The 24,255-nt window shown below is 42.6% G+C and overlaps 1 protein-coding gene across 1 annotated transcript in view; it reads left to right on the top strand.

Annotated features, from left to right (window-relative positions):
* The window catches only part of LRP6 (LDL receptor related protein 6), a 280,419-nt gene that overhangs the window by 192,004 nt on the left and 64,160 nt on the right, over window positions 1–24,255 (top strand). Inside the window, exons 8-10 of the mRNA XM_030214121.1 lie at window positions 13,832–14,048; window positions 15,416–15,708; window positions 17,135–17,361. Of these exons, the coding sequence (XP_030069981.1) occupies window positions 13,832–14,048; window positions 15,416–15,708; window positions 17,135–17,361 (737 nt within the window). The remainder of the gene's footprint in view (window positions 1–13,831; window positions 14,049–15,415; window positions 15,709–17,134; window positions 17,362–24,255) is intronic.

Below are 24,255 nucleotides of genomic sequence, written 5' to 3'. Positions count from 1 at the left end.
TGGTATTTCAAATTTTATTCATCGTTCTTTAGACAAGAGTGGCTCAGTTATATTACTTTCCCTCAACTTATCAGCCTTCGACTTAATCATTCTTTACACCTAGACAGACTTTACCAACTTGATATCCGAGATCTAACACTTGACTGGCTTCACTCGTATCTCACTGCTCGTATATATCGGGTCTATTTTCAAAATTTACTCTAGAAAAAACTTTCACTAACTTCAGGGGTCCCACAGGGCTTGATTCTTTCACCAGTGCTGTTCAGTATTTTTCTAGCTCCGCTCCTAACTCTCCGTCAATCTTTAGGCTTTACTGCCTTTGTCTACGCAGATGACATTCATCTCCTCCACACCATAGATTATACTGACATTCATGTGATTCAGAAAGTCAACCGTTACTTAGAACAAATTACTGGTTCCGTCAAAACAAGCTAGTTCTTAATCCAAACAAATTATTCTGTGTCCTTTTCTCAAATAGTTCTAATGCCAGACTATATCACCCATTTCTCCTTGAGGCAATTACGCAGATCACTAATGTTGTCAAACTTTGCTTCTACAGACTGCCAGATTCGCTCAAATCTACTCTTTCCTGTATCCACCAGCAATAAACATTCTTATCCATTCCTTTATCATCAGCAACCTCAACTATTGTAATTCGTTATAACTTGCGTTCCAAACAACAGATCTTAAACAGACAGTCCAAAATACTGCTATCAACCTCATTACTAGTAAAAAGAAATATGACCATGTCACCCTGCTTTTGAAATCAACCCAATGGTTCCCCGTGTCCCACTGTATTATCTACAAACTTCTACTACTAGTCTTTAAAATCAGTCAATGAGGTGAACTGAACTGGCATATCTTTCTCGCATGCTCGTCCCCTAGTCAGACTCTAGAACCCTATGATCAGAATCCCATAATCTTAGATTGTACCATTATTCTGAGAAAGTTTTCACCAACACACTAGGAAAGCAATGTTTTCAGTCCAAGACCCTAATCATTGGAATAACTTACTTTTATTCCTTCAACACCACACATCCCTCCAATCCTTTAAATCCCTTCATTTTTAGCAATGCTTTTGCTTAGCCCCTGGCTGCTGTCCATGTGTGTAAGTATGTTGAACCAAACAGACCAGACAATACCACTTTCCCTCTATTTCTTTGTCTCCTGTCCTTTTAAAATTGTAGTTCCTCCCCTTCCCCCTCCCCTTCTTTTCTATTTCACTATTTCATGCTTTACTTTTTAGTCTGTAAGCTGCTCAGACATGTTCTTGATGGGCAGAATAGCAAATCCTAAATAAAGTTGAAACTTGAATTTATGAAGCTTCTTTTTAAGGAAAATGTTTTAACACTTTTTTTATTTTCTTCAAACAAGACTTGACAGTTCCCAGCCATCAGGTCACCATGGCGTCTGGAAATTTTCCCCGTTGCCTGGTATTACATAAGAACATAACAATAGCCATATTGGGTCAGATTAATGGTCCATCTTACCCAGTATCCTGCTTCCAACAGTGGCCTATCCAGGTAACAAGTGCCTGGCAGAAACCTAATTAGTAGCAACATTCCAATCTACTAATTCCGACTCGAGCAGTGGCTTCCCCCAGAAGCAAATGTTGCAAGCACGGTAAGCTGGACTATGGGAATATATATATATATATATATATATATATTTTTTTTTTTTTTTTAACTGCTGCCACTTCTTCTCTGCACCGCACAGCTCTCAGTGAGTTGACTCACATGTTGCAGGAACTCCTGTACTGAACTCTCAAGACTTGAGGGACCCCAAGGCAAGCGTGAGAATTTCTGCAACATGCAGCTCAAACTGTGAGAGCAACATGGTGCAGAGAGAAAGAAGCTTCTGTATTTGCAACAGTATTGTTAAGCCAAAATGAGGATCGAGGCAGTGAGATAACCAGACACCTCCAGATTTCCCATTAGACTAACTAGCAGGGAAGGGGGGATGTAGCTGGCTGTGTGCAGGGGTACATGTTGAGGAGTTAGCTGATTGGCTTCCTGGATGGTGAGGGATAACTGGGGGTGGCAGATTTGGGGGGAGAAGGGAGATAGTGAGATATGAGAACAAAACTGATGGAGAAGAGCATGATGAGAGAGACTGAGTGATGACAAGGTAGGGGAAAGAGTGCAAGGGAGAGACAGGTGGTGATGGTATGTGAAGGGATAGAAAGAGACAGTAGGTGGTGACTGGATATAAGGAGAGAGAGACTGGTGACTGGATAGTAGGGAGGTAGAAAGGGGCAGATAGTGGATGGTGACTGGATAATGAGGAGGGGGGAGAGGGTTCACTGCTTATGTACTTCTGCCAGTGGTCTGCAGCGGTGCATTAAGGGCCTGATTTGCTAAACTTTCTTTTTCATTAGATACTGAGCTGCCAATAGTGGGCAGCAGCGTGGGGTTAACGAGGGGTAGGCAAACATATTAGCCAATGGATGACGCAAACAGGATCATTGCAGGATTTATTTTGTGTGGTCAGCACACATTAAAATTAACGTAGAGTAAACCATCAGCTGTTGTGCCCTGATGCAGAGAAGTTTATAAGGGAGCACAATGCAAGAAAATTATGGTTTCAGGTGGCGAAGAAGGGTTGATGCCCTCTACGTTGGCCCCAACCCCTGATGTCCAGTGGAGCCCCATGCCAACACCCCCACCCAAGAGGCAGGAGTAATTCAGTGCTGCCATCTTGGAAATTGGTTGTGCCTTACATAGCGTGGAGGATCCTGGAATGCTCCAAGTGGAGTCAGTCTGCCAAATAAGGGCATTTCCCACTTTTTAGGTAGTCTGGTGGAGACTAGACATCAGGAACTGTTTTTTTTTTTTTTGGGGGGGGGGTTTGTTTTTTAATGTCCCCCCCCCCCCCCTTCCTGTCTGTGTGAGAGCCAGTAACTGTTCATTTTGCAATGAGTTGCAGATAGTGCTGCAATTTTGGCATTAATTTGCATGCTTATTGATGAGGACAGAGTGGACATTCCCAGATGGTCCCCTAGGGATCGCCAAGGTGCGCTGGTTCCAGCAGTTGCCAGAGTCCTTGGAGATTTCTTTCCTGGAGTCCAAGCTGGCCTTTTTTGGGCATACGTTCTAGATGATATGGTCAGTCTGGCCTCCCGCTGAGTGGCAGTGTTGGGGGTCATTGTTGGTTGTGGCTTCACCACTGGGTGTGGGTGTGACTTCCAAGAAGCTTTTGAGTCGGCTACCCTTAGGGACTGCTATCTCTTTGGTGGTGACTTGGAGCTGCACCTTCAAGCCAGGTTGGGGGGGGGGGGCAGAATAGGTCCTTCAAGCAGGGGGTCCTTTCGAGGCCACAAACAAGTCAAGCTCTCGGGTGGAACCGCAGCCGCTCGGCCTACCCAATGAGGGTGCTACTCATTTCCAATGGGAAGCAGGCTGTGTCTCTTCTTCAATGAGTGGGTCTGCATCACCACAGATCAGGGGATACTGGAGATGTTCAAGAGGGGACACTCTTTGGATTCTATGGAGTTGTCTCATCTGGGTTCGGACATCTTCACAACCTCTTCCTGTGGCTTGGCTCGGCTCTAAAGTGCCAGACTGCTGTTGTTACCCTTCAGCAGCTGGGCAGTATAGGAATAGTAGAACCAGTCCCATTGATGGAGCGTGGCCACGACAGGTACTCCATCTATTTCATGGTCCCAAAGAGGAGGGACAGTCGTCCCCCCCCCCCCCCCTCCCCGGTCCTGGACCTCAATGGGGGTGGATGCTTGGTTGCGCTTCTCTTAGTCATTGCCTCATTGCAGCTGGGGGAGTTGTTGACTTCCTTGGACCTTTCGGAGGCCTACCTCCATTTCTCCATTGCAGATCATCCCAAGAGATATCTGTTCATCTGTGTGTTGGGGCAGCACTTTCAGTTTTGGGCCTTGCCCTTTGGCTGGGTTCAGGTGCCCCACACGTTTTTCAAGGTAATGGGAGTGGTGGCTGCGCACCTCTGACGTCAGGGTATTCAGCTTCATTCCCACCTGGACAATGGGCTGACTCGGCTTCGGAGGCCAGATTGTTTTTTCTCATCTGGAATCCTTCGACTGGGGAGTAAACTGACCCAAGAACCAGCTGGCCCTGTCTTGGTCCCTGGAGTATCTCAGGATCCACTTCAACATGGCTAGAGGGATGTTTTTTCTTCTGGAGGAGTGGGCAGAGATGCTTTGGCTACAGTTGCAACCATTGTGCAATTTCCTGGAGACGGTTTGGAATTACTTGCAGCTCTTGGACTCCATGGCTGTGACTTTGGTGCCATGGGAGAGGGCTGACATGCATCCACTACAGCAAGCCATGTTTTCCCAATGGGCGCTGCCCTCTCAGGCCTTCCATTATTCTCTCTCGCTCACACCCAGGGCGAGACTGTCCAGTGAACCTTTTGAGGGGTCCTTCTGGATCCTCTTCAGCTGGTCACCACGGTTGTGAGACTCCTCTGTTGGGGAGTTCTCTGTCTTGCGATTGTGGCACAGGGCACCTGGTCAAGCCAGGAAGGGTCCTGGTTCATGAACTGCCTGGAGACCTAGACGGTCCATCTGGCTCTGCAGGAATTTCAGCCGCTCTTGGAAAGGAAAGCGGTGAGAGTGCTGTTGGACAAATCCATGGCTGTGGCATATATCAACAAGCAGGGTGGAACCAGGAGTGTTGTGGTGGCCCTGGAGGCAGAGATGCATCTGCAGGCTCTCACAGCAGTCCATATTGCAGGCAAAGACAATGTGCAGGCGGACTTTCTCGGTCACTCTCTCCTGGAGCTGGGAGCATCAGGCAATCAAAGCTCCTTGTGAACCGCTGGGGACCGCCTCAGTTAGACTTAATGGTGTCCAGAGCCAGTGCGAAGGCAGAGTGTTTTTCAGTCACTGAAGAAACCCGGCCCCTCACAGGATAGATGCCCTGGTACAGCTTTGACCGGTATTGGACCCCCCCCCCCCCCTCAACCCTAAGTTTTCCTCCATGTCGCTTGTTGTGTAGGTTGTGCGTCATCCTTATTTGGTCTTTTGTTATGCGGATCTCTGGCATCTGCTGGTGGAGGATCCACGTCTGCTCCAGCGAAGGCCAGTAGAAAGAGAGGATCCAGACTCCTTTTGGCTTACTGTATGGCCATTGAGAGGCGATGATTAGAGAAGTGCGGGTTTTCCCTCACATTGCTTTCTACCCTGCTTCACTACAGGAAATCCTTTACATCCCTGGTTTGTCAAGGTCTGGCGTTTGTTTGAATCCTGGTGCAGAGTATGGTCCCTATCTCCCTGGAAGACTCAGGTTCCCGATGTTTTAGGTTTTCTGCAGCAGGACCTAGAACAGGCTGGCCTTGAGCTCCCTGAGGGTCCAGGTGGTTGCATTGTGCAGCTTCTGGGAGAAGGGGAAGGGCATCTTTCTGGCTTTGCTGGGAGAAAGGGAAGGTCATATTTCTGGCTTTGCTTAGAGAGGTAGCTCGTTTTTTGAAGGGGGTAACACATTTGCGCCCCCCTCTTCATCCTTCCTTTCCTTCTTGGGACCTCAGTCTGGTTCTCTGGGTGCTGTACAAGGCTCCATTTTAGCCTCTATGTTTGGCTTCCAGCAAGGATCTAAACCAGTGGTTTCGAAACCTGGTCCTGAAAGCATCCCTGATAGTCTGGTTTTCAGGATACCAACAATGAATGTTCATAAGAGGTTCGCCTCCACTGCATGCAGATCTCTATCATGAATATTCATTGTAGATATCCTAAAAACCTGACTGGCTGGGGTGCCTTCAGGACCAGGTTTGGGAACCACTGATCTAACCATCAAGATGGTGTTTTTGGTGGCTGTCACCTCTGCTAGGAGGGTTTCTCAATTGCAGGCCCTGTCGTGTCAGGATCTTTATCTCTCCTTGTTGGAGAATTCTGTGTCTTTGCACATGGTACCATCCTTTCTTCCGAAGGTGGTTTCTTCATTCCATGTGAATCAGGGAGTTTGTTTGCCCTCCATGGTGGCGCAGGAATCTTGGCCACAGGGTCAGAGATTTCACAAGCTGGATGTCCAGAAGATTCTGCTCAAGTACCTTCAGAAGACGAACAAGTTTTGTCTCTTGGACCACCTCTTTGTACTTTTCCATGGTTTTCGGAAGGGCCAGTTATCCTCGGACACCTCCATTGCGAGGTGGATTAAGGCGGCTATTGTGTCCGCTTATATTGGCAAGAATCACCCAGTGCCTCAGGGGCTTATAGCCCATTCTACTAGGACTCGGGCCCTTCCTGTGTGGCGGCCCGGGCAGTATCGTCTGAGGAGATCTGCAGGGCGTGACTTGGTCATCGTTTCATTCATTTGCTAAGCACTACAGATTGAACATGCTGGCCAGAGCCCGGTCAGACTTTGGCAGAGCTGTCATTCGGGGGGAGGGCTTGTCTTCCCCTTCACAATAGATCTGCTTCTGTACATCCAGTTGGTTCAGAACAATGGAGCTGATGCTAAAAAACAAGAAATTTCTTTTCTTGATAATTTTCTTTTCTTTAGTCAGCAACATTGCTCTGAACTCTCACCCTTGGACGACCTTGGCCAGGGGTTCTAAGTGTGCTCTGAGCTTCTTGTTTAGTGCTTCAGAAAAAAAAAACGTTTTTTCATTTAGTGTTTTGCAGCCATACAGGTTCCTGTGATATGGCTGTATCCTGGTATATGCAGGGTAGTGAGTGTCACTCGTTGCTCACTTATTTATTATTTATTTATTTAGATTTTGCTCACACCTTTTTCAGTAGTAGCTCAAGGTGAGTTACATTCAGGTACACTGGATATTTCTCTGTCCCAGGAGGGCTCACAATCTAAGTTTGTACCTGAGGCAATGGAGGGTTAAGTGACTTGCCCAAGATCACAAGGAGCAGCTGCGGGATTTGAACCGGCCCCCTCTGGATTGCAAGACCAGTATTCTAACCACTAGGCCACTCCTCCACTCACTTGATTATCATTGCAGCCGCAGTGGTTGATAGGGCATGGGTGCATTACAAAACGATCTTCTGCTGCTTGGGCAGATATAAACTGGATTGTTCCAGGGAGCACCTTTGCTTATACTGGTGATGTCACTGGCAAAATTCAATTTTCTCTACCTCTATCTGCTGGTAGGAAGGGATAACGCCTATTGGTTCAGAACAATGTCGCTGACTAAAGAAAAAAAAATTATCAGGTAAGACATAATTTCTCCTTTCACCCCCTCTGTATAGTAATAAATGCTAATCGTGTATGCTTCTGTGCATAACTATAGTCTCCTTTTTCCAGGCAAGTTCCCTCCCCTCACCCACCCCTTCCTTCCATTACGCTGTCCTAGATTAGCCAAGGCTAGACTGTTGTTGTTGAATTTAAGGATCAACAGATCTGTACTAGAAATGAAGCACTTTCAGCTGTATATGTACAGTACACTATTATGTCTCCCCCCCCCCCCCCCCTCCCACCTAGATATATGGTTGTATGTGAGGGAGGGAATCTATGGGGGACATGGATTGGGTTGCCATCATTTCCTATAAAAAGAGGGCATTAAGTTGATCACCCCCCCCCCCCTTTTTTTGTTTTTTTTTAAGTCAAGCACACTAGATGCCTAATTTTAAATCTGGGTTTAGTGGCACCTAGATGACTCCCCTGAGCAAAGACAGTTCATGTGTTATAAGCCATAGAAGATTGAAAGAGGCTGAAACACCTATGGTTTTATTTTAAAATTTATAATCTACACTATGGTGGCCCCACACAAAAGATGAGGCTTAAATAGGTGCTTGTAGCACTTTAAAAGTTGTATAGCAGTGGTTCCCAAATCTGTCCTAGGGTGCCTTAGCCAATCAGGTTTTCAGGACATTCACAGTGAGTATGCATGAGTTACATTTGCATGCCCTGTCACATGCAAATGTATGTCATGCATATTCAGTACAGGTACCTGAAAACCCAACTGACTGGGAGCCCCCCAGGACAAGTTTGAGAACCTACTGATTTAAAGGAACCATCCTCCTCCTCCTTTCGCTGAGAATCTCAGCTCCCCCTTCACATTGTTCATCTTCTGTACACTTCTAGACTTCAGGCCAAAGGGCGATTGCAACAGAAGCCCCATGCTAAGAAACAATAAAGGACAAACAGATTGTGAAATAGGAAGAGAGACATTGTGTGGGTAGTGAAGTATGGTATTCTTGTCTCCCTTGATCAATCCTTGGCATTTGATGACGCGGTCCACCAATTACTTCTGTCCAGATGGTCTATTCTTGGAATTGGTAATGTGTCATCGTGGTTCCATTCCTTCCTTGTCAGGCTGCTGTCCACTTCTTATCCTGTGATTATTGAGGTTCCACAGGGTTCTGTCCTTGCACCTATCTTACTCTGTATATTTCTTAGCCCTCTTGCAATGCTTCAGTCCCTTGGCATTAGCTCTTTCCTTTTTGCCAACAATATAGAGCTATTTAACTATAGCTATCTTAAATCACTGGATCTGGCACCCTTGAACGACACTCTTGTCAAAGTTAGTCACCTGGCTTACTAATCACTATCTTATCCTAAGTCTTTGCAAGTGTCAAGATCTGTGGATCAATGGGGGTTCCTGTACTGTAGGAGTGGAGGAGTAGCATAATGGTTAGTTAAGTGGGCTGAGAACATGGGAAACTGGATTTAGTTCCCACTGGAGCTCGTTGTGACCCTGTGAAAGTCACTTAACACTACATTGTGCCAGGTACATAGTAACATAGTAGATGACGGCAGAAAAAGACCTGCACGGTCCATCCAGTCTGCCCAACAAGATAACTCATATTTGCTGCTTTTTGTGTATACCCTACTTTGATTTGTGTGAACCCAGTAGGGACAGAGAAAGTACCACTTGGTTATAACAGATAAAGGTAGTATACTGTATGGAACATAACATCAACCAGGTTCCCACACTTAAGACTGAGTTATTTTAGACTCTGAATTGTTATTCACACTGCTGCAACCATTAAAACCAGCTTGTTTGCTCATGGTCAAGTTCAAACCATTTGCTTTCTATTAACTAAAGACACCATTCCCACTCTTCTGTATGCATTGGTCACTAACAGCATCCTGTTTTGCTAGTAAAGTTTGCTATTCACTTTGAAAACATGAATTTCCTTGGTTGCATTTTCTACAGGTACTCCATTCTCACTTTTTTTCTGTATGTTAAGATTTAAACAACCTGTGAATATATAGTGACAGATTCTTGATGTTTGTGTTGATCACTCTGTCCCAGACTCAGTCATACTTTAACCATATGCCAATTACAATTACTCAAACCCGGTAAGCTCATGGTTATCTGCACTTATCCTGTATTCACTGTGAGTCCACATCTTTCGGCATTTATTACAGCTACTGTTAGTCTGAACCCATTGGCAATCATATGTTTATTGAGCTGTATTCACATCGCTTTCACTGGTCAATTGGCCATTTCCTTATATTCCCATATTACATTTACTTTACATCTTCTATATCTTTATCAGTTCAGTGTCTTTCCATAGATGTAGCATACTACTTTGTTTCCTTTCCTGGTTACTTATTTTTCCTTTCTCATTTGCTTTTTAAATTCAAGCCTCTTTCTGTCAGTTGGTCCCATTACATTTAAACATATGCCATGCTACTTCCAAAAGACGCTTCTGTCACTTATTTTCTTTTCATGCACATACCACGTTGTTTCTGTAATACAACACATCACGTTCTTTTGTCTTTATCACAGCCATATACTCGTATTTCGATTAGATGTCACGACTTTAAAAGATGTTAGTTGGAGGGGGATCCAAGATGGCGCCCAAGCAGGACGTGTAGCAAAGACGCTCCCAAAAAGAAAATTTTTCTTCGACGATTTTCCTAGCTAAACATGCCAAAAAGGAAAGGGAAGCTAAGGGGACCACCCCTCCCGAAGCAAATCCCTACCTTGCCTGGGCAGCAGTCATTGACTACATTTCTGGTATCGACTCCGACTTCGGACGTATCCGCTAGCGGAGCAGGGAAGAGCTCCGCTCAGGAGAGCGAATTTTCGCTTAGTCCGTTAGGACCTGTGACCCCGACGCTTTCGCACGCACCTGGAGGAACTGTACCGAATCCCGAGACTAGTGGGGCTTCGAAGGAGTGGCCTTCCCCAGAAGCGATAGCGGAGGCCAGAGAGATCTTGTGGCTAGCTGAGGGAGTCCAGCGAACGCCAGAAATGCCAACAGGGGAGGCTATTGGGGTATTGCCTGAAACAACTACGCCAGAAGAAGTTTCTGCTTGCGTATTGGCGATACAACCCTTAGTCAAGCCCCAAGAGGTGTCGCTGGAATCGATTTGGACAGCATTGGAATCGCTTCACAAGGTCTGTACCTTTTTCATAACGTTATCCTTGAACAATTCTTCTCAGATAAAATCTCTTAAAAGACAAATGGAGGGAGTAATAATAAAGCAAACTGACCTAGAGACGCAAATTGGGAAAATATCTCAACAACAAGTTCATATTGTAGGAGATTGTGCCTCTATACAAAGAAAAATAGAGAATATGGAAAATTTATCAAGAAATCTAAACCTACGATTCCTAAACTTTCCAAAATCTCAATTTGTGCCCCCGAAGGATATGTTTGCTAAGTTTCTTAAAGAAATATACAATTATTCAGATCAAACACTCCCTCCTCTTCAAAAGATTTACTATTTGGAAAAGAAACCTCCTTTACCTCAAGTTACTTCTAAACAGGACATTCCTCCTGAAACGCTGGATTTGACAAACTTTTTGGAGCAGTCTGTGGATAATACAGAAACCAGAGCGACATTGATTGTATCTTTTGTCTTCTTACAAGATAAAGAATCTTTATTGAGACTTTATTTTAAAAAAATTTATCCAGAGTATAAAGGAAGCAAAGTCTCTGTGTTCCCAGACATTGCTCGTTGGACTCAGCAAAGGCGGAAAAAGTTCCTAGATATGAGGCAAGAGTCTTTAAATGTTGGAGCAGTTTTCCAATTACGATTTCCTTGTAAGTGTATTTTGATATTCAAGGATAAAAAATATATATTCTTTGAACCTGAACAATTAAGGTCATTCCTTGATATGAAGAAAAACCAATGCTAATTCCATCTCTGGTTTATGGTTCTGTAAATTAAGGAGTACCACTGCTTGTTTTTCCTCAAACTTTAAGTTAATAGCACCAAACTTCCTTTGGTTTAATCAATCTTGAATCCCACTCCTTCTCTTTATGGTGGACTGTTGTAACCAGATTGTAGAGATGTTTTCTATATATATTATATTCTTTAGTGTATTTGTGTTTATATCTGGTGTATCTTTTCAAAGATGTATTCTTTGTATTATCACTAAAACAATAAATAAACAAATTAAAAAAAAAAAAAGATGTTAGTTGTCACTTCGTTCTGGTGATATACTTCTATTCTAGTAACACGGAGTTCGATCTCACGGCGCTCCTGTTGTCATCATTTTTTCCTTTCCTTTTTTTTAGATTATTACATTTCTGCAAGCCATTTAATTTTGGTTTATTCAGGTTTCTCTTCTCTACACTTGTTTTTTCATTTGTTTCCTATTCACCAATCTTCTACTTAATTCTAGAAAGGGTCACCCTGATACTGTGTTCTGAGTCCATTTCTGCCTTATATACTTTTTAATAAACACCTTTTGAGCTATTTACATCTTGGATGTAAGGTCTTTTTTCTCAAGTGTCACACACTGTGTATCTCTATATATCTTTTTTTTTTTTTCTTTTTCACAATCTTTATTCGAGTATGGTCACTGGGTCTTAAAGTCCTCCTGTTCTTTTTCATTACTTTTTTGACACTACCACATAGGTTTATGCTTCTGTTGTGTACTCTCTCTTTCTTGTAGGGTCGTTTATATTTTATTTTTTTGTTTCCTCCCCTTTGTTCCATTTTTCTCTCTTCTCCTTTCACATTTTTTCTTTTTCTCATTCATTTACTATCACAGGTCTCTGTACCTATCATATGTTTCTCTATTTTTATCATATGTTTCTATTTATTTTTATGAATATCTATCACGGACAATCATATGATAATGGTATATATTACCAATGCTTTAATATTCTTTGTTTTATACTTCTTGATTTATAAGTGATATCTGTTATACAGACATACATAGCCCAGAAAAAAAGCACAAAGGGCTCTCAAGAAAGGAATCAACACACTATTAATGACTCGACACGGGCCGTGTTTTGACTTATACCAACGCCTTCCTCGGGTTAGTGAGCCAAACAATGTAAGGTGCTAAGGTTGTAACTCACAATACAGTGATTGAGCACAATAGAAATCTGTAAGTTTTGAGCCATGCAGTACTAGGTCTTACCACCTCTAAGGGATTGGGAGGTCAGTAGGACAGTTAAATGAGGTGGTAATGACTAGTACTGCATTATGGATTTCAATTTGCTGAATCACTGTATTGTGAACTACAACCTTAGCACCTTATGTTGATTGACCCCTGAGGCAGGCGTTGTTGGTATACGCCGAAACACGGCCAGTATTGGGTAGGAGCTGTCACTGTGGCCAAGGAAATATTCAAAATTTGAGATTGTCATATTTATTTTGAACCCTGATAAGGTCCCTTAGCACCCAAGCTCCTCCCCCAAGTATAGCAGAGAGGCAGCTGGATTCATAAGGGTCATGAACACATTAGCTAAAAGTTGTCATTTTGAGTCCTTCTCCACTCAAGTCCAGTTTTATTGGGACATTGCCTAATTGCCTTTGCCAGTGGCTCAATCACCAGAACAAATAGCAATGGCGAGAGGGCACAGCTCTGTCTCTTCCCCTATGCAGTCAAAAAGAGCCTGTATAGGTGACATTGATTTTAATACAGGCATAGATCTGATGTAACCAGATAACAAATTGGCCTAAAAAGCTCAAGGTGTCTAACAGGGTGAACATGAAGGACCAGTGCACTCTGTCAAAGGCCTCCTCTGCGTCCAGGGATAATAAGAGCAGGGGTACTTGAGTCTGGGCAGCCCTTTGTATAACATGAATTACGCTATGCACATTATCATAAGTTTGCCTTCCCGCCACAAAACCTGATTGGTCAACATGTATCAGCTGAGGCAAAAAATGTTGTAGGCGTGCTATAATTTTTGTAAAAAGTTTGTAATTGGTGTTTTAAGGGCGAAATAGGCTTATAGGAGGCATATAATTATCATTTATCATTTATTCATTTTATATACCATTTCTTATTGCTATTGGATTTTTGCCAGGCTTAGGGAGCACCGTAATAGTAGCCAATTCACATGAATCTGGCAAACCCCCCTCATTCCTCCAAGTGATTCATTTGTCGGAGAAGTAATGGTGCCAGATGTGCTACAAAATATTTATAATATTTATTGGAAAACTCATCAGGGCCTGGAGTCTTACCCAAGTGATAAATGCATAATAGCCACTGTACCGTCTCTAAAACAACAGGATTCGAAAGGGTCTCAGCTTGAACAAGGGACACTCGAGGGGAGGTCCAGGTGAATATTCCCGCAAGTTATACCTGATTTCTGATTGAGTTAGAACAGGGATGAGGCAGACCTTTTGACCAGAGGGCCATACTGAGAGCAGTGACTGGGGTGAGGGTCTGGAGTCGAAGAGTTAGAGCTAAATGTTAACTTAACTATTACTTTACAGTAACACTCATTAATGCTAACACGCATAAGTAAATCTAGCATTAGAGTCTACGGCCAGAAAAATTTCATTGGCAGGCTTTGTTTGGAATGTGTGTTGTAGTTTTCCCACCCCTGAGTTTTTAGAATAAAAGGAGCAGAAGCAAAATACTGGCCCTTACAAAACAAAATTTAGAGAGTTTTCAGTAATTCTTAAATCTTTACAGTCATTGTCTTGCCTATTGTGCATGTGTTTATTTTGCCTAAAGTCCCTGAGGAGTAAATCTTCCTTTCTGCTTACAGGTCATGATGACAAATGGAACTGGGAGGAAAGTATTGGTAGAAGACAAGTTGCCTCATATCTTTGGATTCACTTTGCTAGGAGATTACATTTACTGGACTGACTGGCAGAGGCGTAGCATTGAGCGTGTGCACAAGCGCAGCGCTGAACGGGAAGTAATCATAGACCAGCTTCCAGATCTGATGGGTCTGAAAGCTACAAATGTGCATCAGATCATTGGTGAGTGTTACTATTACCTGGTGGTAGTTAAACTAGCAAGGCTTTTGACAAAGCACCTAAAACATTTGGCAGTGAGTTCTGAATAAAGATTCATTTAGCCTGCATAAAGGGACATCTTTACATCTTTGAAGCCCAAATTCAGACTTTGCTAATTATGCGTTATCCATATATTGGCAGTCCTGGAAATATTAATTAAGCCAATCTTTATAGGCAACAGGATCCACTTTGTGGGGGGGGGGGGGGGGGGGGGTGTCAAAGGTTAATGTGTTTCTGGTCACACAAGTTTTTGTACACTTGAGATTTGCAAAGTGGATCGAGTACACAGTGAGAGAAATTGTTCATTTTTTGATACCTATCGTAGTGCTAGAAATTTATGCAGGTTAGTGCCATCAGTATGGTCAGAAGAAAGCAGGAAAATAGCCCACCTTGGTGGTTCCTGTCTGCATGTGCCATAAAAGTTTGTATCTGTGGCAATGGAGGGTGAAGTGACTTGCGCAGGATCACAAGGAGTATCTGTAGGAATTGAACTCTGGTTTTCCTTACTGCTTTAACCACTAGGTTAGTCCTCTACTCCAAAATTGAGTTTACAAATGTTAAATAAAAAACTTTATTGTCCTTTAGTAAATAGACCCCTAAGTTTATACTAGAGCCAAGAGAGGTTGAAGCGCTTTGCCTGATGTCACAAGGAGCATTGGCAGGATATGAACCCTGGTGTTTTAATGACTAGGCTGTTACTCTATTTTCTTGTCGCACACTTCTTACTAGCAAGCTTCTTTCCCCTTATTCTCTCATCTTTTCCAGTTCTCACCTTTCTCTCCAGTGCTCTGTCCTACTGTCAGTTTAAAAATACTATAGCTCATCTGTAGTACATCATAAGCAACCACAGAAGCAAGCAGGCAAGAAGCACCTCTTCCTTCTCCCAAGCTGGTCGTGCAGTTTCAGATTTCATGAGATTTGAGACCATAAGAGTAGTACAAGAGTTTCTGCACTGTGTGTCTCAAATTTGTTCTGGGTGCAGAGAGGAAGACCCATTTTGCTGGCAGAAAACACCAAATTCTTAAGGCATGAAATCCTGTGTGCCAGGGTGCAATATGTAAATGCCATGGTGACCTGGCATCTGGAATGTGTCAAACCTTTCCCTAAGGAATCTTCTTATGTTTTTCCCAAATCTTGCCTTTCCTTAACATTTGATTGTGCTACAGGTACACAGGCCTCACTGCTGTTGGTGGTTTGTTCAATTGATTGCAATCTATATGATCTAAGGTCCTTCGCACCCCCCTCCCAAACAGCATTTCTTCTGCTTTCTTTAAAAAATGTGTAATACAGTAAACATTCTTGTATTTATAGCTGCCTCTTTCTACTTGTAGGTACAAACCCATGTGCAGATAACAATGGGGGGTGTAGCCACTTGTGCCTGTACAGACCCCAAGGTCCCCGTTGTGCCTGTCCTATTGGCTTGGAACTCATCAGTGACATGAAGACCTGCATTGTCCCAGAAGCATTCCTCCTCTTTTCTCGGAGAGCAGATATCCGGCGCATCTCCCTAGAAACCAACAACAACAACAACGTGGCAATTCCACTCACGGGGGTGAAAGAAGCATCTGCTTTGGACTTTGATGTATCAGACAATCGGATTTACTGGACAGACATCAGTTTGAAGGTTAGACCTATGATTTATTTGGTGATCAAGTAGGTGTGTTAAGGGTAGCATTACTAACACACATCTTTCACAAACCATGTTCCCTGTATCCATCATTATTTGTACTTCTTAGTGACTAGTGTCACATGTTGTTTTGTTTTGTTTTTTTTATTATGACAAAATTTAATTGTGCTCTAACATGCTTGTTTTTTCTCTCTTTCCCCACTTTCCTTTTACTTTGACATTCCTGTATTCTACATCAAACCAGAGGCACAGTGTCTGAAAAAATTAAGTTCTTTTAGGCCTAGACCTGTGATAGCAATCATCTTTCAGTGCTCCAAAATACAAATGCAAAAGGGAATAAAGTTATGAATCTTTACTTAAATTTAGCTCTACCTTTTCAGTACTAGCTAAGGTGAGTTACATTCAGGTACCTTTGGTATTTTCCCTGTACCTGGAGAGCTTACAATCTGTCCCTTAGGCAATGGAGGGTTATGTGACTTGCTGAAGATTACAAGGAGCAGCAGTGGGATTTGAACAGGGCTTCTCTTCTTAGCCTAGTACTCTAACCACTAGGCTGCTACTCCATAACATCTGGTCTTATATCCCGCTTACACCTTGAAGTTCAAAATGGATAATAGTAACATCAAGAGCCAGAACAATCCTCTGGGAGGACAGTTTTTAAAATATATATATATGGTTAATCTTTTTGTAGTACAAATTTCTGAAAGTGCAAAGTCTTAATATTCTTCCTAAATGACAGGTAAGAATGAGATAACCAAAATGTCCCGGCAGACACTTTCCAGTGACTGGTGGCTTCAAATGCCGGTGTCATTTCAAACATTTTTAGTCTTTTCTTTCCTCTTGGAGAAGGAGAGGAAACACAGTTCGACAATCTAGCCTTCTATCTCTTATGGAGACAGCAAATTGGAAATGGGAGTATAAATACTTTAGCGCCAATCCATGTTAAAAAAAAAACAACAAATAAACAGGCCAATTTAAAAAGAACTCTAGCCTCAATGGGCAACCAATGAAGTTTAACACAAAATAAAGAAATTCTGTCATGTTTATTTAAGCCAAAAATCAGGCGTACTGCTGTGTTCTGTGCAGACTGTAGTTATTTCACTTGACCCTTACTCAGCCCAAGTAACTAAGATTGCAATAATCCAATTGTGAGAGTAGGCGTGCCTGTACCAGGAGTTTGAGTTGATCTTTCTCAAAGTAGTTTTGGATGCAGCAAAGTTTCCTAAGTTGGCGGTTGATTGAATTGTGTCTAGGATAATTCTGTCTTGTCTGCATTCAGTGTATTCTGTTTTTCTGGCCTGGCTATCTGAGGGTTTTTTTTTTTATTCTATAAAAAAAAAACACCAACAGAATGCATAAACATAAATCCTTAACTTAAAGCTGTGTGATTTATCAATTGTCTCTTTTGTCATTGTTCCTGCAGACAATCAGCAGAGCCTTTATGAATGGAAGTTCTCTGGAGCATGTAGTTCAGTTTGGTTTGGATTACCCAGAAGGCATGGCAGTGGACTGGCTCGGGAAGAACCTTTACTGGGCTGATACTGGAACAAATCGCATTGAAGTATCCAAACTGGATGGACAGCACCGTCAGGTTCTCGTGTGGAAGGATCTTGACAGTCCACGGGCTTTGGCTTTAGATCCTGCTGAAGGGTGATTTCCATTTTTATCTTCCCTGTCTAATCCTTTTTTGATTGACGTTAATGAGGTTTGTAGAGAGATTCTCAAGTGTTTCCAGAATGTCCCTAAAATATTGTTTGTACAAACTAGAATCAAATATACCAGCGCAGGTGTTAATATGCTAGTGAAAAACCCAGTTTTATTTTTTTATTGTACACAAGATTATATCACATAACATTCTATTGTGCCAACTGGACATTTGATATTTATTTTATAAACATTTGTTGTACTGCCATTTGGCCAGAATGGCCATCAGGGTGGTTTATAGCCTAAAAACAAAAAGGCACAGATACAACCAGCTATTCATAGAGTAGCAGACAAGAAAAGACAGCGGAAGCATAAAAACAGATCTAAGAACCTTTCTGAAAGTCACTTGAAGGATACAAGTCTTATTTGGAAAACAAGAGTTCCTAGCAGATGTAAAGGGGCAAAGAATTCAAGAGAAGGGCTCGGATAACAAAAAGCAGAGCTTCAGGAGCAGCAGTGTGGTGGAAGGGCAAGTAGAGACTCATTGGACGTGGAGAGAGAAGAAACGCAGGATTTGAGCAAAAAGAAGTAACATGGGTTTCTGAGTGAAATGCTCAGTGGATAAGGGTAAGAATCTTGAATCTGAGTTGAGGAGATATTGGAAGCCAGTGTTTAAAAGAGAGAGGAGAGATGCAGTCAAAACAGTAGGCCCCCAGCAGACATTTAACTTCAGTGACTGAATAAGATGGAGGTGTCTGAGAGAGAAAAAAAGGAAGCCATTTTAAAGAGATGGGCCCATCATCTGGGTCAGCACCGGGTTAAATGGGCAGTATTCACAATGGAGAAGGGTAGTTATTGGGGTTCCTCAGGGGTCTGTGCTAGGACCGCTGCTTTTTAATATATTTATAAATGATTTAGAGATGGGAGTAACTAGCGAGGTAATTAAATTTGCTGATGACACAAAGTTATTCAAAGTCGTTAACTCGCGATAGGATTGTGAAAAATTACAAGAGGACCTTACGAGACTGGGAGACTGGGCGGCTAAATGGCAGATGACGTTTAATGTGAGCAAGTGCAAGGTGATGCATGTGGGGAAAAAAGAACCCGAATTATAGCTACGTCATGCAAGGTTCCACGTTAGGAGTTACGGACCAAGAAAGGGATCTGGGTGTCGTCGTCGATAACACACTGAAACCTTCTGCTCAGTGTGCTGCTGCGGCTAGGAAAGCGAATAGAATGTTGGGTATTATTAGGAAAGGTATGGAAAACAGGTGTGAGGATGTTATAATGCCATTGTATCGCTCCATGGTGCGACCGCACCTTGAGTATTGTGTTCAGTTCTGGTCGCCGCAGCTCAAGAAAGATATAGTACAATTGGAAAAGGTGCAGCGAAGGGCGACTAAAATGATAGCGGGGATGGGACGACTTCCCTATGAAGAAAGACTAAGGAGGCTAGGGCTATTCAGCTTGGAGAAGAGACGGCTGAGGGGAGACATGATAGAGGTATATAAAATAATGAGTGGAGTGGAACAGGTGGATGTGAAGCGTCTGTTCACGCTTTCCAAAAATACTAGGACTAGGGGGCATGCGATTAAACTACAGTGTAGTAAATTTAAAACAAATCGAAGAAAATTTTTCTTCACCCAATGTGTAATTAAACTCTGGAATTCATTGCCGAAAAATGTGGTGAAGGCGGTTAGCTTAGCAGAGTTTAAAAAGGGGTTGGACGGTTTCCTAAAGGATAAGTCCATAAACCGCTACTAAACGGACTTGGAAATATCCCAAATCCCAGGAATAACATGTATAGAATGTTTGTATGTTTGGGAAGCTTGCCAGGTGCCCTTGGCCTGGATTGGCCGCTGTCGTGGACAAGATGCTGGGCTCGATGGACCCTTGGTCTTTTCCCAGTATGGCATTACTTATGTACTTATGAGAGGTTTCAGCACGCCCACAAGTGGTAATATTTAAACTTCTAAATTATGTTCATAAGGTGGACATCTCTGAGCATTGTGAGGTGGGAGGCAATTAAAATACGAGGACAAAGCTATTCTCTGCTTCCAGGATTATTTGGCAGAGGTCTCTGCAGCACGGAAGATCTTTTCCCCCCTTTGCATAGAGTTGATTAAGAGACATATCTGCTTCACTTTGGCTTACCTGGCCAAACTTTGAATTTTTCATAATGGGGCAACTCGGGTATTCACCTCTGCAGCAGAGTCTTCTAAATTTGTGGCTAATATACCATCTTCTTCTCCTTGATGAAATTACCTAAGGTACTGCTTATATTTTGCTAGGCATTTCTTTTGGAAGGGAAGCACTATAGTAGGAGAAGAAATAAACTGTGAATACTACTATTGTTCAATGCAGGACAAATTCCACACAGATTACATCTTGGATTAAAGTGACTAAATTTAACTGATTTCTTTGAATGCTTCACACATTGCTATACTTATATGTTTGCTGTTGTTGATGTTTGGTGAGACACAGAGGCTGTGAATACTACTATTGTTCTAGCTCTCCAGTGCGGGGCAAACGCCACGCAGATTGCGTCTTGGATTAAAGTGACTGACTAAATTTAACTGATCTCTTTGAACTAATTATCTTTATTATCTTCTACATATTGTTGTTTAAATGAGGTTTATTATCTTACATTTACACTGCTTGTACTTTTCTGTTCTATAGCCTTCCTACAGATTTATGTAAGCCACTTTGAGCCTGCAACTAGCGGGAAAATGTGGGGTATAAATGTATTAAATAAATAAACGCTTCACACATGGCTATTCTTATAAGTTTGCTATCTTTGATGTTTGATGAGACAAGACACAAAGGCAAGCCGGTAATACTGCTTTTTATATTTGTAGAGCTGCGGACTGTAGGATGAAGTAGAGATTGGGCTTATATTTCATGATTCTTTGGTTTGTAGGGGGAGCTGCAGCTCCCAGGTTTAGGACACCAGTGGGTGGTCTGAATATTTCATAGATTGGGGAGTGTTTGGGTGGGTAACAGGCGGCGGGGGGAGGTTATGGTAATTTCAAGGTGGGAGAAGGTGGAGGGGGGGGCGGGCTGGGGTTGGGCAATCTACAATTTTTTGTTTGCTTGTTGCTACCTCTCGAGATTCCAGGCTCCAATCGCAGTTATGGGGCACTTTGTGGCTGGGGGGTCACTCCTGGGAAAGATTCTTATCGTTACATGTGTGACCTCTGCTGACGATGGATAGCTGGGGCCTTTAAAAATGTCATCTTAGAATGTAGGAGGGGTGACCTCACCAATTAAGAGGCAGAAGATTTTATAATTCCTTCATCACCATAAGACTGATGTAGCTCTTTTACAATAGACTCATCTTTCATCTGTGGGTGCCCTAGTCGAGTCCCCAGCGGTTCAGAAGAAGATGGGAGTTCTTATCCTGTTTAGAAAGTCTCTGGATGAGGAAATACACTCTGTCACCCAAGGACTTTTTGGTGGCTCGAGTGACTATAAATAAACACCCTATGATTTTATGTAATGTATACGCACCTAACTCATATGACAAAAGTTTTTTTTCTGCTTTGATTAATGTTTTATTGCCTCATGCTAACCAAGATATTGTGGTTGGGGGTGATTTTAATTTGGGATGCTCATATCCTTCAGGGGACCATAGAGTTCACCCTTCTTGGGGGTTGCCTTTATTTTGTGACACTTTGGACATGGTGGATTCCTGGCACCTCTTTAAGGAGAAAGAGATTATATGCATCTCTACAGAGCTCATGCCACACAATTGAGAATTTACTATCTTTTGGTGTCTCGTTCTTTTTTCAAATATTTGTCTACCTCAGAAATTAGCTCCTATGGTATTTCAGGTCATGCCTTGATATGGGTGACGTTTCACCTGCCAACAGGAACTGGAGTACCACGACAGTGGTGATTTCCGATTGAATTGTACTGGGACTCATCATTTCATTCCTTTTTGATAGACAAGTGAAAGGATTATGCACACAACAATGAAGCCCACGTGACACAACCTCTTATTTATTGGGACACTGCTAAGGCTGTGCTTAGAGGAGAAATTATTGCATTTGCAGCTCATAGAGGGGCTATGGGAGGTAAGGATATATTGTGTTTAGAAAAACAAGTGATTAGAGAGAGGATAATTTTGGAGTCCAGAAAACACCCGCAACTAGGGAGAACCTTCTGGCAACACAAGCAGCTCTGTTACATCAGAGGGTGGTTAAATCTTTGGCCTATATAAATATCAGTTGTATTGACATGGGAGTAAATGCAGTAAAATGCTCTCTGATTTGATTACAGCATGCAGGGATACAAACGGTGCTACAGCTTACTGATACCATAGGGTGTAGGACAACATCTGATACTATATTTAAAAGTTTTCACAAAAAGCTATATAAAGCACCAGTTGAGGACACAGTGTCGCTGACTGGTTCTCTCTATGTGGACAACACCAGGTTACCTAGAATTACACCTCCTCAGAAGGAGATTTTACATGCTTCCTTCACAGGGATGAACTGGCTCTAGCCTTAGGGGGATGCGCTCTTCATAAAGCACTGGGTCCAGACGGTTTTAGGGACGAGTTTTATGATTTTGTTGGAACACATAGGCCCATCGTTATTAAAAATGTTTACATATATAGTGTAGCTCCAGGCCTTACCAGATTCACTTAAAACAGCACAAATCATAGTACTTCTGAAACTGGGTAGAGACCTATCTCCTTGATAAATTTTCAAGCAAAGTTGTTTGCCAAATTATTGGCAAATAGTCTAACGCGCTTTTTGCCACACTTAATGGAGGATTCTCAGGCGGGCTTTGTAAGAGCCAGGTCCGCAGTTAAAAACATACGTAAGATTTTGGCCTTTCTGGAGTGTGCTTGCCTCCAACAAACCCCTTCTATCCTGGTCAGCTTTGATGCGGAGAAGGCCTTCAACCGGGTTTACTTGTCCTTCTTATTTCAGGTGTTACAAAAGTATGACATTTCAGGGTTTTTCTCAGAAACTGTACAAGCCTTATATTCGAATCTGTCAGCAGTCATGTGGGTTAATAGGGTTTTTTCCACTCCCGGATATATAAAGGCACTCGCCAGGGGTGTCCCCTCTCCCACCTGCTTTTTGTCTTAGTGCTAGATCCTCTAAATCAAGATATTTAGCTCATCCTGAGATCCAGGGAGTGACCTTCCATACTCTCACCTTCAAAATATCGGCTTTTGCAGACGGTATTTTGGTTTATTTAACAGACCCGCAGCGCTCGCTAGCAGCGTTACTTGAGTTATTTCAGGAATATGATGATTTTTTTCTGGCTTTTCTCTTAATTATCAGAAATCTATGGTTCTAGAGTCATCAGATAATGTGAGAAGGGAGTGGGAGGGAGTATTTCCCTTACAGTCGGTGACTCAATCGTTTCATTACCTCGGTATTCGTCTTTCCATGCATACATCAGGCCTGTATAACCTCAATGTGTCTCATTTAATAGAATCTATGTCAGCATTATTGACTAGTTGGCAAGCTTTACCTCTGGGTCTGCATGGAAGATTTCATTTGTTTAAAATGATAGAATTCCCCAAATGGTTGTATATGTTGCAGTTGCTTCCTCTTAAGTTGTGTTGGAAGGATGTTTTTTACACTCTTAATAGATGCTTGTCTCATTTTTGCTGGGGTGGACGCAAGCCTCGGCTGCTTTTTATCTAATAGGTACATGGAAAGGGGGGAGGTATGGGTCTGCAAGACATTGATAAATACAGTCAAGTTTGTCTGGCTCGTCATTTGAGGGATTGGCTTTTAGATCAGGAGGATTACATCCCTCTTTGGTTAGAAGGGGAATTTTTTCAATCATGGCATTTAAACTTTCTAATACAGGTCCCTCAGAGATTTATGAAAGGCCCTTTCAAAATTATGGGATGACTCTCCACACACCTCTACTTTCTTAACAAGTTAATGCCAGTTTCGTCCAGGCAGTGGCAATTGCACATTCTTAAGATGGGCATCCTTGGGTACTTTAAGGTTGCAGCATGTACTTAATCCAGATTGATTGTTGATGTCTTTGGAGGAGTTGGGGGACGGTTTACCCACTCGTTTGGCAGATAGTTTCACATATTACCAATTGTGTCATTATGTTCACACTTTAGATAGAGTAGCATTGGCAGCTGATCATAGGAGCATGGTGAGTCGTCTATTCACATTTGATTATCGAAACCGCCTCTTGATCTCATTGCACACGGCTTAAACATCTCTCCTGTTAGAGATCCCACACAAGTTCAGGCTCGATGGGCAGCTGAGCTGCTCAGGTTGCCGGATTCTTTGAATCTGGTAGCTTGTATTTCCCACTTAACGGAAGCTTCAGACCTACACGAATGTCAGTTTAAAATACTATATCATAGTAACATAGTAGATGACGGCAGAAAAAGACCTGCACAGTCCATCTAGTCTGCCCAACAAGATAAACTCATATGTGCTACTTCTTGTGTATACCTTACCTTGATTTGTATCTGCCATTTTCAGGGCACAGACCGTAGAAGTCTTGCCCAGCACTAGCCCCGCCTCCCAAACACCAGCCCCGCCTCCCAATCTCAGCTAAGCTTCTGAGGATCTATTCCTTCTGAACAGGATTCCTTTGTTTATCCCACGCATGCTTGAATTCCGCTACCGTTTTCATCTCCACCACCTCCCGCGGGAGGGCATTCCAAGTATCTACCACTCTCTCCGTGAAAATATACTTCCTGACATTTTTCTTGAGTCTGCCCCCCTTCAATCTCATATCATGTCTTCTAGTTCTACCGCCTTCCCATCTACGGAGCTTATATTTCTCAATCTCAGTTGTTTCTTATGGGCAGCATTGATACTCCTATGTGTCTAAAGTGTTCATCTCAGTATAATTCATTTTTCCATTCGTTGTGGGATTGTCCAGTGATTTATAGTTTCT

This window comes from Microcaecilia unicolor, chromosome 9 (assembly GCF_901765095.1).
Source record: "Microcaecilia unicolor chromosome 9, aMicUni1.1, whole genome shotgun sequence".
Taxonomy (NCBI): Eukaryota; Metazoa; Chordata; class Amphibia; order Gymnophiona; family Siphonopidae; genus Microcaecilia; species Microcaecilia unicolor.
This window is presented reverse-complemented; position numbering and strand designations above follow the sequence as displayed.